At 36.4% G+C, this 19,175-nt stretch overlaps 1 protein-coding gene across 4 annotated transcripts in view; it reads left to right on the top strand.

Moving 5' to 3' along the window:
* ptpn3 (protein tyrosine phosphatase non-receptor type 3) overlaps positions 1–19,175 on the top strand; it is a 383,558-nt gene that overhangs the window by 261,754 nt on the left and 102,629 nt on the right. For all 4 annotated transcript variants that reach the window (XM_039737294.1, XM_039737296.1, XM_039737297.1 and 1 more), the window contains exons 14-16: positions 3,645–3,809; positions 10,340–10,562; positions 13,688–13,765. In XM_039737294.1, the coding sequence (XP_039593228.1) occupies positions 3,645–3,809; positions 10,340–10,562; positions 13,688–13,765 (466 nt within the window). The remainder of the gene's footprint in view (positions 1–3,644; positions 3,810–10,339; positions 10,563–13,687; positions 13,766–19,175) is intronic.

The raw sequence follows: 19,175 nt of genomic DNA on the forward strand, positions 1-19,175 counted from the left end.
ATTGTCTTTAATTCTCCTTGGTAGGCTGCAATAAGAATAAAAGGCAAATGAAAATAAACAAATCAGCGGCATGCTGTATTTGCCTACTCATTATAAATAATCATTTAACTACTTATTAGAATGTACTCCTTAATAGAATACACTTTAGGGGAAATGGAAGAGAGGAAGTGTTGTAACCTAATTTAACTCACTTGAAAATAAACTGAAATAGACCAAATCAGCAGCTTTTTGCAAGCTGTTCCATGGGTGTGCTCAGCCTGAGCTCCTACCACTTACAACCCCAATTCCAATGAAGTTGGGATGTTGTGTAAAACATAAATAAAAACAGAATACAAAGATTTGTAAATCCTTTTCAACCTATATTCAATTTAATACACTACGAAGATAAGATATCTAATGTTCAAACTGATAAACTTTATTGTTGTTTTGCAAATCTTCACTCATTTTGAATTTGATGCTTGCAACACGTTCCAAAAAAGCTGGGACAGGGGCAGCAAAAGACTGGGAAAGTTGAGGAGTGTTTAAAAAAACACCTGTTTTGAACATTCCACAGGTGAACAGGTTAATTGGAAACAGGTGTTTGTCATGATTGGGTATAAAAGGAGCATCCCCAAAAGGCTCAGTCGTTCTCAAGCAAGGATGGGGCAAGGTTTACCACTTTGTGAACAACTGTGTGGGCAAATAGTCCAGCAGTTTAAGAACAAGGTTTCTCAGTGTATAATTGCAAGGAATCTAGGGATTTCATCATCTACTGTCCATAGTATCATCAAAAGATTCAGAGAATCCGGAGAAATCTCTGCACATAAGTGGCAAGGCTGAATACCAACACTGGATGCCCATGACCTTTGATCCCTCAGGCGGCACTGCATTAAAAACCAATATCATTCTGTAAAGGATATTACCACGTAGGCTCAGGAATACTTCAGAAAACCATTGTCAGTTAACACAGTTCATCGTTACATCTACAAGTGCAAGTTAAAACTCTACCATGCAAAGCGAAAGCCATATATCAACAACCCCCAGAAACGCTGCCAGCTTCTCTGTGCCCGAGCTCATCTGAGATGGACTGACGCAAAGTGGAAAAGTGTGGTCTGGTCTGATGAGTCCACATTTCAAATTGTTTTTGGAAATCATGGACATCGTGTCCTCCGGGCCATAGAGGAAAAGGACCATCCGGATTGTTATCAGCGCAAAGTTCAAAAGCCAGCATCTGTGATGGTATGGGGGTGTGTTAGTGCCCATGGCATGGGTAACTTGCACATCTGTGAAGGCACAATTAATGCTGAAAGGTACATACAGGTTTTGGAGCAACATATGCTTCCATCCAAGCGACGTCTTTTTCAGGGACGTCCCTGCTTATTTCAGCAGGACAAAGCGAAGCCACATTCTGCATGTGTTACAACAGCGTGGCTTCGTAGTAAAAGAGTGCAGGTACTAGACTGGCCTGCCTGCAGTCCAGACCTGTCTCCCATTGAAAATGTGTGTCGCATTTTGAAGCGAAAAATACGACAACGGAGACCCCAGACTGTTGAGCAACTGAAGTTGTACATCAAGCAAGAATGGGAAAGAATTCCACCTACACAACTTCAACAATTAGTGTCCTCAGTTCCCAAAAGCTTATTGAGTGCTGTTAAAAGGAAAGGTGATATAACACAGTGGTAAACAAGCCCCTGTCCCAGCTTTTTTGGAACGTGTTGCAGGCATCAAATTCAAAATGAGTGAAGATTTGCAAAACAATAATAAAGTTTATCAGTTTGAACATTCGATATCTTGTCTTTGTAGTGTATTCAATTGAATATAGGTTGAAAAGGATTTGCAAATCATTGTATTCTGTTTTTATTTACGTTTTACACAACGTCCCAACTTCATTGGAATTGGGGTTGTAGTTTTCAGGGGTTCCAAAGTGGTAAAGTAAGGTGAAAAGGGAGCCTTCCTCAACCCTGGGAATAATTACAATCTGGAATGCTGGATATGTGAATGTTTAACTTATACAATTCAGCATTGCATTGTATTTAACATATAAAGTTGCATTCCATGCAAGTGTCCCACCAAAGGCAAATCCTGTTTTATTAAGTTTTAAATATTTATAGATTTAGATACAGTCCATAAGCATGATTTCAGATATTTATTCATGCTAATATTCTAACCTCAGTGTAATTGAGATGCTCCAGTCTTTGGAATTTTTAAGGTTACAATAGTGCATAAGCCTCTCCCATATTACTCCAAAGTTGGTCAAGCCCTTGCATCATTTTGCCTTTAAAATCTGCAAAATACTGGCCAATTATAAGTCAACTGCTTACTGTATTCATAATGTGAAAAAAAATACAGTTGTCTGTTCAGGTATCATAATAATTATCCCATTGGATCTTTTAATATTTTTATATGAGTGTGAAATAAATAAAATCTCAAAGCCATACAATAAATGCCCTAAAACCAGTGTCATGATCCTAGGACCATGTATTGAATTAAGAGTGATGGAACATACATCAAAAGATGGATACAAATCCTTATTGTGTCATCCTAAACTGCACAGAGTTTTTTTAGTCTTGGTTTATGGCCTTAATACATTGTGGCAGTAGGGGACGCTATTGCTCCCTTGAACCCTCAGGTACCACGCTAGACACTGGATACAAGTCCAAGACTTTTTATTATTTATCAATACTGTGCACAAAGCACACTCCACACTACTCATATATCAAATCACCACAATAATATTCTCTCTCCTCCTCGCCCAGACACTTCGCCCCTCTACCTCCCAGCTCAATTCAGTGTCTGGACTGGCCCTTAGTCCCGTTTATACACCCTGACCCGGAGGTGTTCCTGCCCAATCAGTCCACAGTTCCTTATTCCTTCCGGGTCAGGGTAAACAGTCCTTTTCTTCAACCCCTTCAACAAGCACGTTGTTCCTTCCTGTCACGTGACCGTGATGTACTCCCGGGTTATAGGGCACACAAGGACCCGCGAGCCCCCCTACAGCGACTCCCGGTGGCCCCCAAGGTATCCAGCAGGGCTGTTTATAAATACTACATAGTCCATAAGGCCTCGCTGGAACTCGGGGCACGATCCTGCTGTCGGGAGAGCCCCTCCTGGCGGCCTGGGGGTGAGGGCCAGAGCACGAAGCCGGCAGTCCTCCACAACATTTTATAGTTAAACTTGATAAAGTGAAAAGCCAATAGTCAATGATATCTTAATTTCATTTCAACCTCACAACTGTTTCTTGATGTACTATGTACAGTTAACAAGCATTCAGCTAACTAATGCTGGTTTCAGTTCCTTTTCCTCCACGCTTTTGAAAACAGAAATTTACCATGAGCTGAAAAGTACCAAGTTGTTACGTTTGCCTCTGTCTGGCTTTAAACAACGGTGGATAGATTCCTTGTGTTTTTTTTATGTTCTTATGCTTCCTAATGTGAAAAAGTGTTACCTTATAGAAAAAGTAAAATATTTGTTGTCAAGGCTAATTAGTATTGACCAGGGACAGAATATTTGCACTCTAGTACTCTGGTGGTATGGTACCTGTAGAGAATTTTAATCCTTTTGGTGTTACTGTACTGGAAATCCATGTTAATCATAGAAAGAGAAAGTGAAATATTTCTGTTCAAGGGCATCAACAAAGCCTAATAAATGTTCATATTTTGGATTAGGAGGAGCCCTCGATTACGTCATGAAATTCGAAAACCCCGGCACTCATCTGTGGACAACCTAACCAGTGAGATTGCATATATTCCTGAGACAGAAGATGTATTCTACACCTCAAACTCCAAGGACAGTGATACGGAGTCATCTCAGAATCACAGCCCTTGCAAAACGTAAGTTGAAACAACACCTGTCTAACTTTACTACTAATTACCCCTTTCTATTAATATAGTGTAGATTATTTTTAGACATATTTTATGAACATTATGTAATACTGATACTGTATACAGAATGCCTTCAGAAGTCTTTTCTGGTTGTTTTCATTTCAGATGTTGTATCTTTTAGCCTGTATATTCTGATGTTGTATGAAAGACTTGGCATATCATAAAATTAATTTATCTAATGTTCTTTGATCAGTCAGTGTAATTGTACTGTTTTCACTATGCATGCTCTGCTTCTTAGGTATGTTGAAGAGTTTGGTACATACATTATTGCAATGTTATAATTTAAAAAAACATTTTATAGAGCCATGTATCAAGCATGACCTTCTTCAGCGCTGGGTCATTCTACAGGCTAGAGATCTCATTGACCTCACTGAAGGAGGTAGCTATGATTATTATAACTTCAACGTATCTGAAAATCAGAGAAGAAATCGGTGCCACAAACAAGGAAACATTTCACGATTCAGAGATTTCAAAGCAGATGAAGTATATGCAGTAATGTCAACATATTGGGTGTTATGTATTTAAATTACTTACTTTTCCAAAATGTGAACCAGTCCCTTTGCAACATATATTAGGTTTCTGTTAAAAACCTAAATTCTCTATTTAAGGAAGATGGAACCAGTCCTGCTATATAGAAGCGACTTAATGTTTTGCCAATATTATTACCTAATAATAATAATCTTTTGTATGCTGTTGAAGTGTTACTTGACAATTTATGCTGTACAACTGGAAAAATAGTAAGTTTATAATGGACCACAATAAGTACCTGTAATTGCTTTGGTGCATTTGAAAATATAATATTTCTGTTACCCAAGGGCAAAGATCTAATATCATAATTAAGCAAAGTCCATAATTAAGTAGAGGTTTATCTAACTAAACTATACATCTTCATAAATACTTTTTAAACTGCATGAATTTTTAATCTACTGTATTTGGAAATTAAAACTATAAAAGTTTTATTTTCCAAATGGGTGCAATCCATGGTTTGGTGGCAACTGGGTGACAGTCAATTCGGCGAAGGAACAACTTGGCGAAATACATCTCAGCGGTATCCTTTACCAGTTAGGTAATAGTTAGGTTCAAAGAGATTTTTTAATTATATTTAAATGACAACATGATTTAAAATGTTGAAAATAAATTTATATGATTGACGAACAAACTTTATTCTGCAGATGGAACAAACTCTATCTTACATTATCTTCTGCAACCAAAATTGCTAATCCTTTATATAAATTGTATTGATTGTAATCATATGGTAACGATATTTAGAATACAAAAGGTGACCTGCGAGTACGGCTTAAGGAATATCTTTACGCTCAACGTATTGGGACTCACATAAAGCAGGTGGTTCTGTGGATTTTCCGCCACCCTACATTGTCTTTTAAATATCATTAAAAATCTCTTTGAACCTAACTATTACCTAATTGGTAAAGGATGTCGCCAAGTTGTCTGTCGCCGAGTTGCCCCTGAACGGCAATCCATATGTAATTATGACAGAAGTGTGGATTCCTAGGTCAATTACAGCTGTGTTAAAGTTTAGCCAAGAGCTTTGTTTATAAGTTACTGCAAACCGTAATTTAATTGTAAGAGTTACAGTCTTTCAAATTTGAGGGGAAATTTATGTTTATATGATCCAAGTGTAAAAAAAAAAAAATGTGTGGCTTGTCCAGTTTACAGGCATGTTATATTGAATATTTGTAAACACAGTTCTTGGGCCATTAAACATTAATGGGATATGTAAGTTCTGAGGGCATATAGTAAGTGTTCCAGTTTTTGACATGAAGACATTCTGTGCTAAACTTAAAATAAAAGCTCTAAACAATGTGTACCTCTAGAGAAATTAATAGATGCTCTTGCACTGGAATGCTGCATGCTATAGGAATTGTATGTATTCCTGTTTATTTTGTATTGTATTTCTTGTCCACTTTTGTTCATTTTAGTATGAGGCTTTAAATTCTTTTTCAGACAAGCTTTTGGTTTAAATATTCTAATTTCAGAGAACGCCTTTCTATTTTAGGATTTTTACTGTATGTATTTCGTTTTATATTTTGCATCTTCTGGGGAAATGCTGTTTTGTTACCTCAAACAGGAAGTTACTGTAAATGTGTTAGCTTATATGGTTAATTTACCAACCTGTGAAAACTTGAGGCAGTGCCAAAAAATTAAGGATGCTCTACAAATAGTTGCATTGCTGTTGTGAGTTATCATTTTTCACTTATCTTTAAATGTCTTCTGAGTGAGGAAATTAATCAAAACATGAGTGCCTATTGCTTTCTGTATTAAAAACCAAGGATTTCAAGGCCCGAAGAAGCATTTTAAAATGAATACAGGTAAATGCCCTATGAGAGGGGGGGAACCTCTTGGCAGTCCTCCACTTCCAGAAATCTTATTAAGGATGAAAGATATGAAAACATTGCCACTGTTGTTAAAAATAAACTTAATGGATGGATATTATTGGGAAGAACACAAAGTACAAATAAAAAAAAATAAGTTAAACAATACATTTACTGACCCTCACTATACAGATTTTGTTCCTCTGTCCATTGGTGGGATGGCTAGCAGCACCACAGAAACTCACCCCTCAACACCCAGCCACCACCAACAACATCTCTGTGTCTTCACACCACAACCTGCCTACTTTCCAGTGGTTCACCATGTTCCTACTTTCTTCCCATGTACACATTCAGAAGGGCCCTGGCTACAAGGCAATTTAATATTGCTTACAGAGTCTTGAATATCCTTTCACTTGCTCAAGAGACACTAGGCTAGACTACTTCTGCAAGTTCCTGCTGTTTCTTCACTTGTGAGCCTTCCTTTGCATTTAAAGTGCTAATCCTAGGAAACGTGTGGAGACAATTGTGTTTCCACTTTTCAGATTTACTTGTGACCCATTGCTTGCCTTCCAGCTAGGAAACTCCTCACAAAAAAAATTACAGAAAGTTTTTGGGAGAAGATAAATGTCTCAAAGCAGCACAAGACTATTCATCAGCTGTACAGTACTGTGGTAAATACTCTAAGGAAACTGAGAACAGTATCTTCTTAAGAATATGTTGCAACAAGTTCAAGACAGTTTAACAAAGAAAAATAAATTTTTGAACAGTCTGTGTATCATCTACTGTTGATTTATAATATCTTAGACCCCTGGAAATATTTTCAGGGTCTTAATAAATTATTGAATAATGTCTCATACTTGAATGTTCTTTATTTTTCCTGATTAAGTATGGGTAAAATAGGTAATGTTGACTGACTACATTCAAAAATGTTACATTTCTGTTAGTCATGTCAATGCGTACCTTCTAACATGCACGCCTGATGTTTTCATATCAAAAAATGTGATGAACTTTGTGAACACGCTTGATCTTAAGTGACACAATTTCAGCCATGTTAGACTGACCTTGACTATCTTCATACTTTACCATATTTTTCCAAATGTACCCCCACACTGTTGTATAAGCCTGCTCTTTCATGAGAAAATCAAATGGTGTAACCTGTACTCCAGTATAATCCTTATTTCTCTTCTTTCAGTTAAAAAAAGAAAAAGCTGTCTGCCATTATAAATGATCTGTATAATCTAAGCATCTGCGCAAATGAACCCACCACCATTGATTGCATAAGAGTGCAAATTATTGCACCTTTTAACTGTTATGTTGCTGCTCATAAAAGTTATTCATTGCTGAAAAGGTGTTGCATTATGCAAACAGCATTTTGTAATAAAATATAAAATACTCTCCTTCTAACAGATATTTTGTCGCTGCTGATGAATTTTGTTGTTTCATGTACATTGATCGACGATAAACTGCAAACTTAACATTACTACCTAGCTGCCTTATCCACATACTGAAATGGCTGTTAACTTGTGGGTTCCACACTTCCAGGTGCAACATAATCCTACCATTCTTCCTCCACTGCTCGCTTGTCGACTGTTGCATTGTTACTCCATGCACCTGTAAGCAGTAGGTTTAAGTCCAGTCTGGATACTGTTATACGTGAAACATTAAAGTGGGGTATGACTTGCATTCATTGAACTCCGAGTGAGACTTCAAAACAGCCACCTGCTCTCTAAAGGAGACAGTGATATTTTCAAACTGCACTAAGATTGGCCTTTCTGTGCTTTGAGGTTGGCATTTCTAACTGGGATTTCTCTACCCCTCCTGCTGCTCTGAACAGAATGTATGGATGACAAAGCAACAGGAAGACCTCTCTATTGGATAAAAATGAATTGTTAAGTTGAGAAGCTCATGTGAGCACTGGCAGTGTCTCACATTTGGCTGCGTGTTTTGTGCTAGCCCGTTAAATCAAACATATCACACCAGATGCATTGGAATTCATGTTTAGAAGAAATTATTACTCACTCAAACTACATCCTACAATTCCTAAATCTATGTAGGGTTACTATGGCTTGTAAGTCGAATGTATTATAAAAAAAAAAAAAATGTATCCAAATCCTAAAACTGATAATAGAATGCAAGTGAATATCTGATTGTTTGGTCCTTGCACTAATTTCCTCATTGTATTACTCTGAGCAGCTAGCTTGTGGAGTCAATCATTAGTAAAATGGATAGCCTTCTGCCCTTTAAACAATGTTCATTCAGAGCATTTGGGGGTGATTTTACCTAATCCTGTTGCTCTACACTTGGATAACGGCATTGTGAAAGTCAGTCTTGCTCTAAAAATTTCTTATTTACTGCTGTTCCTTTTCACATACTCAGATAGTTGTCTTGTTTTCCCACATTAAAAACATTGGGAAATAACTGCTATACCTATGGTTTTTATTTTGTTATTACAACATCAACTTTTTAAATTATTTCTGACAGCACACATTTTAGTTACTTTTGCTAATGTGCGGTTTTATGCACAGTGCTCTTTAGCCAGCTATTCACTTAACATTTATTACTTAAAGTAATAAGCAAATTATTATTTTGATTCACCTGTAAAGAAGAAAAGGAAAGTTTTTTAGCTTCGTAAGCCGGTTCTTGAGTTCCTGCTTCCTCCCACAGCACCACCAAGTAACACAACTGGTATATTGAGTTAAAATAGAGGCCAGCATGCTCTGATAGCTACCAGTGTTTTGTTTTTTTTTTATAAACCCTTCCCTTAACCATAGAACTAATTATAACCTATGCTTTGCTTTAAAATGTTAGGTATTATTAACTTAATCTTTCTTTAATAAACACCAATACTCTTTTTTTCAGATTTGTAAATTGCTCTAAATAAAAGTATGATAAGCAATTATTGCTAATGTAGTGCTGCTGAAGTAAAGCTCAAGTAGAATATACAAACATTATTCTATAGTAAGACACATGCAATAGGTCTCAAACAAGGCTCATTGTGTATTGAACATACTGAAACTGGCATTTAGTCCCCATCTTAGAATGAAATAGTCAATTGAGAATGAGCGCTGTTTCCATTTAAACACTGATAATAGTCCTCCATTAATTAACCATATGGGGAAAAACTCCTGTGGCACACTTTAACCTGCTTTTGTTTTTAGTTTTTTTTCTTCTCTTTTCCCAGGGCAGGAAGATGTACACTTGCTGTGGAAAAAACAAAGCGCCAACCAAGTATAAAACGTTCATACGTTGTGCATTTTCTTTAAACGATGTGTGCAAATACTGCAGTAGAGGACTGCTTTGTGCTGAACACTGTTGACTTTTTGTCTAAATGTTTCACTCCAGTTCTGTACAGAACCAAACTCAGTCTCACTAGCTACTGCCAGCAACATTTAAAGTATGGCCTGCATGGCAAATTATTAATTAGACCCTGCAACAATTCCACACTTGTCAACCAACCACTACAAAATTTCAATATAACTTTTTCCAGAGACATTACAGTATTGTTTTGTAAATATGTTTTCAAATAAAATCCACATGGTTTTTGGACGTTTAATTATTTTACACCTTAAACCTGTTCACACTAGATATGTATTATTTTCTAATAAACATCTGATTGAGCAACTATAACCTCAATCAACTGTTATCAAAATATTACTTAGAGTTGAAAGCAATGGGTCTTGCATATTCATTTTCTTTATTACAAGGTAATAAAACTTTCTGATGGTTAAAGCTGTAAGCACAAATGTAGTTAAAAAAACTAATTAAATTAGATACTCAAGAATAATCCATTGAGAAGGAATTGGAAATTTTTAATTCTCTATTGCAACATGTTGTACCTAAATCATCCTAATATATTACTTGTTATCATTGATTGTGCAGCTTTCTAAAATGTTCTTCTCTGACTGAATTCTTACTTTTCAGGGATGCTGACCTGAACAGCAAGATCTTATTGACCCTTACCTTGTGTAAATAGCTATTGGTGCACCAGGTTGAAACAGCTAGGGGTGTAACTTCACTTAAGATATCCCTTTTGTCATGGTTGGGTAATTACAGTGATATATCTGCATATTTGAATTGCTTAACTTATTTTTATGTTTTTGAATGGACAGGCAAATCTGTTAGTTGACTGATTGATTCATTTTGCAGAACTATGGTGGAGAGCAGTGACACGCAAAAAAATTCACAGCAATCCCCACAGAATCTTCCATTATCCCAATCACCTAAGGAAGATGCTGCAAATGTCAAGATCATCCACAGACTCTCAGGGTCTCATCCACTTGATGGAGTAGATAAGCAGTTCCTGGACAGCTATGATAATGTTTCAAAAGGCAACAACACAGATGGTGATGGCCAGTATTATTGTGACAAGGTTTGCAATTTACATTGTATGTTTATATTTCTAACAAATATTCTTAATTAATATTATCACCTCAGGTGCATCATCAACATCCTGGAATATGCCAGAATACAGGATATTACAAAATGTATCCAATTTACATCCTTCATATTAGGTGAAGGCCTTTTTGTATTAGGCATGATTCTGCACAACCTTCTCAGCCATGGTCATATATACAGTTTAGCTACAAAAAACATAGTTAATACAAATGAAACAAATAGACAGTGGATCTGAGCAAAAATTTTAAAAAAATAAAACACACACGCACAATCAGTAAGTTTTAGCAGTAGAACCAAAGGTTTTCATGTGGATAAGACATAATTATTTTTGTTTTCTTAATAGAGTGTGAAGAATTTTTCCTTTATTTATTTTAAAGTTCAGGTGAGGAACATCCATAGTCACACACTCTTAAATAAGATGGCATCTACCATATCATAGATTGATATGTGTGCACCAACAACCCCACAATGGGGAGAGAATGTTAAAGAATCACAAACAACAAAGAAAAGGGTTTGAACTCCAAGAGAGACCCCATTAAATGTCCACTTGAAATCTTGAAAAAGAAAGGTGTATGAAAAGGAAATATGGCTCCATTGAGTTGGTCAGATGGAGCTCTATCATCTTCAGAAGTAGGTCTGCAAATGAGTGGAGACTTCCGTGAAAGCCAAAAGACAGCAGAGCTTGTGGCTATATAACCAGATATCATTAAGCTTCCAGTGCTCTCCCCTCCACTTTTATGGAAACAGAAAACATGTTGGTGGTTGTGCTTCATCCTATAACTTCCCTCCATGTTTCCCCAAATCAATACCTGTGGCGTATATAACAGCATCCTAAGAAATAAGACACTGAATGTTCTCATCAAGAATACAATGAAAAGAATATGAAAATTAAAAAATTTATTTCAAGAAAACCACACAAAATATTTTAAATATACTAAAAAAAATTTAACACTTGAAGTTGCTGACAGTTATAATATGTAATTACTTGGCTGCATGGAGCTTTGGAGTGACACAGATTCCTAGTAACTGCTGCTTCACTATACTGCTCATGAACAAAAAATATATATATATATATATATATCTACACACATAACCTCTCTTGCTTTTACAGTCTTTCAAATGTTGAAGACTCAAGATAATATTAAATTATTGAAATAGTAATGTAGTTAAAGTTAATTGCTGAAGTCATTGACACCACCAATATTTTAAATGTATCCCTGAATTTTAAGGAGGCCTTCATCTTTTTCATTAAAGTGCATGAACAAAGTATAGAATTTGTTATTAATTATTAGGATTATTTAGTGAAAAACATTATTGGTCATAAACCCATTTATTATTGTATTTTGTAATTTTCTCAGCCATAATGTACAGCCTTGTAAAGTGGCGTTGATATTATTAGGTAATCTGTAAAGCTTATGTTGGCCATGAATAATAATGTTGTGAATAATGTCTAAAATGTGAGGAGTCTAATGTTTCAATATCTTGACCATTGTTAATCTTTAAGTTATAGATCCAGTCAAGGACAGTTCAAATTCTGTGTTTTCAAATGAGTAAGAACTGGAGTATGTGGGAGGTTCACATTTTTCTGTGTTTAGTTAAAACTGAATTTTGGGTAGGTTTCAATATCCAATTTAAACACAAAACTGTTTTAAATTGTCACCTTTTATACACTTTCATTTCCTGTAAACCCATGCTGTCACAGTTGTTTTTGTAAACTGACATTACTACAAGAGATATGGGCATCTTCTTATTTACAGGCTGTACCTATCACTGCATTTACACAAAACTGGAGTTTTAAAACAAGCTTCACTTTATTATTCAGTAACAAGACATTAATAATTTTAAATCTCTGCAGCTACTTGCTTATGTATTTTGTTTTACATGGCTGCTAGTATTTTGATAAATCTGAATTATTCTTTGATTCTTTGTAGTAAGAGCTTCTGTTCTGACATCCTTTTCAGTTTTTGACTAAAAAGACTTTACACTTTCTGTTGATGTAGATAAATGAATTCATTCATTATTGTAACTACAGTCTTTTAAATGTATCTACTTTACTGTTACAACAACATGCACTGACACTTGTCATTCTTTATTCATAAGCTATTCACTTCAAGTTAGACATTTCTGCACTGCTTTTGTGTACTATCTGAAAACTAGATTCTTTTGTTCTTTCTTGAATATGTCATAATCATTTACAGAAAATGTACATGTCTTGTGCGTACTATAAATAGCCAAGTGCCGGCAAGCCACGTTTACTTTGAAGTTTCTAGTTGTGATACAGTCTGTTCTGTTTGGGGGAAAATGTGTGAACGATATTCTTATTAGCCATTTGATGTTATTTTATGTTTATTTGGAAAAAGGTTAGATAACATAGACGTTAGACAAGACTGCAATTAAAATTCCCCAACCAGAGGCTGTGACCAGCATATCCTTCAAAACTACATTTTGTCAGTTATTGAAACAAACAGAATTTCTAAGTAGATGCAGGTTAATTCCAGTGGTAGGGAGTGCAGTCAGTGTTGTATGAAAAACAACCAAAACTGTTTAAAGCATGTATATCAGTATTGAAGATGAAAGCCCCAGTATAGCTTTGTTCTTTTCACCTCATGCATTACAGATTTCTTATCATCCATACATTAAAGAGTCTGAATAACTGATTTCCTTTTCTTACCAAACATCAAAGTTTCCGAATGTATTGTTAGAATGATAATAATCCAATAAAGACCAATACATAAACTGAATTTTATATATCAGTTCCAGGAAATAGCACATTTTATCTCAAATTCTTCTTCCTAAAACATCATTAAAACTAAAATGAATCCAAATGCTTGTGTTAAATACAGACTCGTGACAATAGTGGTTGCTATAGCTCCTCTTACACAAGCATTTAAAAATTGTTCACGGACGTATTTCCACACTCCTGAAACAGAAGAAGGAGTTCAGAGTACTAGATGATGGATTTTAAAAGCAATTCTTTTTTTTTTTTTGCGCATCTACCAAAATGCATAAAAAATTTTTATTTGATACGTAGTGCATGTCAAAGATAACAATGACACTGTAAAGAAGTTGTAATTCTTTTACCTTTTTTATATTTTCCAGAGTGAGTTGATGGATGGCAGTCTGTTACTAATTCGGATTGCACCAGATGAAGAGGGGAAATTTGGCTTTAATGTCAAGGTAAATAAATGTTGTACTGATTTTGTTTATGCAAACTTATTATTTCTACCATGAAATTTATGGATTACTGTCTAATACTAAAATGGAGCAGCTGTAAACTATGTAATGACATACATAAAAACTAAATACAGTACATGCCTGCAAATTTATAGATCTGCCATTCTCAAAGTCGAATTTAAAAACAAGTGATAGCTAATACAGGCAGGGCTGCAGTCGGCATATTTATTCCAACAACAACATTTATTTATATAGCACATTTTCATACAAAAAAAATGTACTTTGTTAAAATAACTCTTTAGCAAATGCCGTAATGAATTTGACTGAATATATAACCCTATTTTTAATAACTGAGATATGTCATAACAAAGAAATTATTAACATTTGTCTTTTAATGTTTAATGGTTCCGACCCATACCGACCTGGGCTGATGTACTACAGTCGCAGCCTATGGGACCACCAGTGTCTTTTTAGTCCAAGGGCACCACATCCTGTCATGCTGATAGCTTGGAACACATCCCATGGAAAGCATCAGACAGAGATATACATTTTTAACTTATTCAGATATATTTATTCTTATTAAATAACAATGACAAACAAAACATATAAAACCTGAAGTTGGCATCTTTAATCTCATGATTCATTGCACATGCGTTGGTTGTGTTGGTTGAAAGTTTAAAACATGTGCCTACTCACAGCAAAATACACCGTATTGTACTGCTACACAGAAAAGGCAAATGCTCATGACCAAGAAGACATTACGCCAGAATTAACTTAATGAGTTGTATTTATGTTTCATTCAATACCAGTCTATCTGTCCATATTACCAGTATGAGTGAGTGTGGGCTGGCTGAGTAGTTAAATAGAATCCTTTAGTCTTAACAGGTTTTGAGCCATTGTGGTTTATGTTATGCTATAGTTGTATTCATTTTATGCATTATGTTACTTTTATGTCAGGGTGACACAAAGGAAGAAGAAAAGCAGTTGTACTGATTGACCAGGCAGAGGGACTGAGCAGGGAAGAATGTGCTACAGGGCAGGGTGATAAAGACTACATATAGAAATTTGCTGACAAGCAGGGATAGTATATTGAAAAGGTGGAAGGAGTACTTTGAAGAACTAATGAATACAGAAAATGAGAGAGACTTTGATTTACTATCTCCACATCATACAACCTACAAAGTACCGGGGATCAGCAACACTTTAGTGAGTTGGCCTGAACGATATTCCAATGACGGCATGGAGATCTTTAGGTTAGATGGTAGTAGAGTTTCTAACTAGACTGTTTAGCAAAATTTTGAAAAGCAAGAAGATGCTTGAGGAAAGGAAAAGTATAGTAGTACCAGTTTTTGAGAATAAGGGAGATGTGCAGAGCTGCAGTAACTCTAGGGGTATAAGGTTGATCAGCCAGACCATGAAGATATGGGAAAGAGTGATGGATGCTAGGCTCAGAGTAGAGGTGGCAATCTGTGAGCAGCAATATGGTTTCATGCCAGAAAACAGAGCTATAGATGCGATTTTTTGCTTCAAGAGTGTTGATGGAGAAGTACAGAAAAGGTCAGAAGGAATTGCATTGTGTGTCTCTGGATATATCGAAAGCGTACAACAGGGTGCCAAGTTATGGTACTGTATGAGGAAGTCGGGAGTAGCAGAAAAGTATGTGAGAGTGTTGGAGGATATGTATAAGGACAGTGTAACTTTGGGGAGATGTGCGGTAGAAATGACAGTCTGGTTCAAGGTGAGAGTGGGAATACATCAAAGATCAGCTCTGAGCCCTTTCCTGTTTTCAGTGGTGATAGGCTGACAGATGAGGTCCGAAAGGAGTCTTTGTGGGCTATGATGTATTCGAATGATATTGTCATTTGTAGTGAGAGTAGACAGCTGGTTGAGGCAAACCTGGAGAGGTGGAGGTATGCATAAGAGAAGAGAAATGAGTTGGGAGGAGAATGACTTGTGCGTGAATGAAAGGGAAGGTGGCTGAAGGGTGCGACAGCAAGAAAAAGGGTTGGTAAAGGTACACTAATTTAAATACTTGGGTTCAACAGTCCAAAGCAATGGGGAGTGCAACAGAGAGGTGAAGAAGAGGGTGCAGGCAGGGTGGGCTGGGTGGAGAAAAGTAGCAGGAGTGATTTGTGATAGAATAGTAGCTGCAAGAGTGAAAAGGAAGGTCTATAAAACAGTAGTGAGACCAGCTGTTGTATGGTTTGGCAATGGTGGCACTGACGAAAAGACAGGAGGCAAAACTGAAAGTGGCAAAGTTGAAGATGCTGCGATTTTCACTCTGAATAACAAGAGTAGACAAGATTAGGAATGAGTATGTTAGAGGGAAAAAGTGGGAGATACTAGATTGAAATGATTTGGGCACATGCTAAGCAGAGATGAGGGGTAAATCGGGCTAAGAATATTGAGGATGGAACTGCCAGGCAAGAGGAAGGCCAAAGAGGAGGTTTACAGATGTGGTGAGGGAGTATATAAAGGCAGTCTGTGTGGCAGAAAATGATGTAAAAGACAGGAATGTATGGAGACTGATGATCTGCTGTAGTGACCCCTAAATGGGAGCAGCCAAAAGCAGAAGAAAAAGAGTATTGTTGTTATTACTTTTTAATTCATTCACACCCACTTTTGCTATTTTTGTTATTGTTTATTTTTCAGATGACTTTATCCATTATGACTTAAGAGTTAGATACTTTACAGTTGTGCAATTTTATATAGCTGGAGCTAAGATAGATTTAGTAACTTGCTCAGGGTCATAAAATATGCCAAACTAGGATACTGAGCCAGCAGTTAAGTCCAGGGGTCAAATTTATAAAACTTGCATACATGCAAAAAGAGGCCTGAAATGTGCATATATAACTTTCTACACAAAGGTCAGGATTTATAAAGAAAACTTAATGGGAGAATTTGTGTATATTTATGGCAACTCCCATCCGTACAGAACATTTTGGAGAAAGTGGGAATTGGTACATTCTTGACAAAGTTAGGAAATGCAGCCAGATAAGACATCTCACTTAATAATTCATATCACAGAACTGTTATAATGTGTGCCAATGTGTTGCATGTGTGTAGACTCTATTCTAGTTGCTTATTAATACTAATTTCCCTAAAAGCCTGCAAAAAATTTCATTCTCCTTGAACACCCTTGTTTTCCTGACAAGCTCAAGGAAATTCGTATGCCAATATCACCTCACCAATTGCCCAGCGATAAGCACTTCTATTTTGCCAGTGCCTTCATTAGAGGCACTCAGCCAGCACTCACCAATTTTCACCCTATTGTATGTTCTTCCTGACACTAATTCTCTCTATTTTCTCTTCCAGTTCATCTGTGCATAAGATTTTATGTAGCGATGAGTTATAAGGAACTATATAGGCAAATGATACATCGTGATTTGAAATGCGTACATTTTATGTGTTCTGTGCATACAATGATCTGTGTAAATGTAGGATGACATAAAAATGTGAGGAAAGACATGTTGAACACTCAGCTAAAACAGAATTTTTTTTTAAACACTAGAATTACCATAGCCTACGAAAAAACTCGTAGATCCGTCCCATCTTAAAACGCTTTGCTCCTCTCCATCAGCGTCTTTTGTCCTCTAAATGTGTTGATAAGCAGCAAACACCAAGCATCCTGCTATCCCATCCCCCCACCCCACACAGTTTTCTCAGCTGAAGTCTGTTTACCCTCGTGTCAGTTGCTTAGAGTTGTATAGAGTGAGAAGTGAAGCAAAATTACACCTTTTATAAATACTATATAGTTATTTGGAACACTTGCATTTCATGTGTATTTCGTGTCTACAACGATCTATGTACACATCGTTAAAACAGAAACGTTTTTCATGTTTTAGTAATAATTGACAAAATGTAGACAGTGTATAATGTCTGAAGCCTGAATTCCAAATATCAAAGAAACACTTTCACAAAAGGTACAAATATAACAGAACAAATGCGCTTCCATTCAAAAATATAACTGCACAAGAAGAACCCGCATTAGGGTGCAACATTGACACGCATATGCTATGAAAGCTTCGGTGGAGCAACAGTATCTACTGTTGACTGGTAATCGAAGCTTCACGGGTTCGATCCCGGATGAGTCCGTTTTGAGAAATGAGCTGCTCATATTCTTACTATTTTAGAATAAAAACATACATTTGATTCCAGTCTGTAACAGCCGGTGTAATTTATGATACTTGTAAAGGTTAGCTTTGTTTTCTTTTTTTTTGACCTGGCTCTTACAAAGGACGGTGCATGTGCCCAAAACATTAACATTTATATGTTACTTACATAAAAGCCAGATAGAATGTTATTTACCCATTTACCTTTATTTTATGTTATACCTGTACCTTTTGTGAAAGTGTTTATTTGATATTTGGACTTCAGGCTTCACACCTTATACACATGTCGTAAAGAAGGTCCTTGGGTGTGTCTTGGAACTGTTAACATTTGAATCTGATGATTGTATATAGTGCGGAACTGACCTCTCTGTACTATCCTGTCCTCTGCATCTCCTGGAGTTCAAAAGAAATACCAACATGCAGCACATGTGGACACTGGCCAAGATCGGAAAAAAAAACAAACGCTGTCACTGACTAAAACGCATGAAGGTATGCAAATGAATATAATGTTGCATTAGTGCAACAACGTTTTCCGAAATGTACAATACAGATCATAAAATGAATTATTCCAAATGTCATATATATCTAAGTCTTATCTTTTTTGTCAGTGCTTCTTTGACTTCATGGATCAGAAGGTGTATACTAATTCAGCATGAGCAAGAGCACTCAAGAATAAAACTGAATAAAAAAAATTGACACCCACAGTCATTCTCAATCACGCACATCAATTACATCCACGTCCACAGTTTTTCCAGTCTCGTTCTTGCACAAGATCTGACATGGTTTTCAAATAAAGAGGGGGTGTAACAAAACAAGTTTGTTTGTTATACCACGTCTTTATATGAAAACTGCGTCAGATCCAGGTTTTGGAAGGGTGTGTGGGAGCTTGAACGGGAGAGAATAAAACTGAAAAAACCCTGCTAACTTTAACTATAAATTTACAGACGCAAATCAAATGTATGTTTTTAGTGTATAATATAAACAATAAGAGCTGCTCACTACTCTGAATGGTAAATTTGGGAACCAGCTGATATCGAAACCGCAACCTCTTGATTGGAAGGCAGCAGTTCTTAGCATTGCACCCCGAAAGAAATATCCACTCACATATAAGAACAACGCATCTGCACCAGGCATAATGGAGAAAGATGGCACCTTTTGAATACAGGATGAAATCCGGCGTCATCCTGTCAATCACCTGTCCTTGAAAGAAATAGCACGGCTTACAGAGCTCGCCAACGCTACACCGTCTAGATCTAAACACTAGCGTGGTCTATGTGCCCAAAAAAAAGTCTAACTGCATT

This window comes from Polypterus senegalus, chromosome 15, assembly GCF_016835505.1.
Source record: "Polypterus senegalus isolate Bchr_013 chromosome 15, ASM1683550v1, whole genome shotgun sequence".
In the NCBI taxonomy this organism is placed as follows: Eukaryota; Metazoa; Chordata; class Cladistia; order Polypteriformes; family Polypteridae; genus Polypterus; species Polypterus senegalus.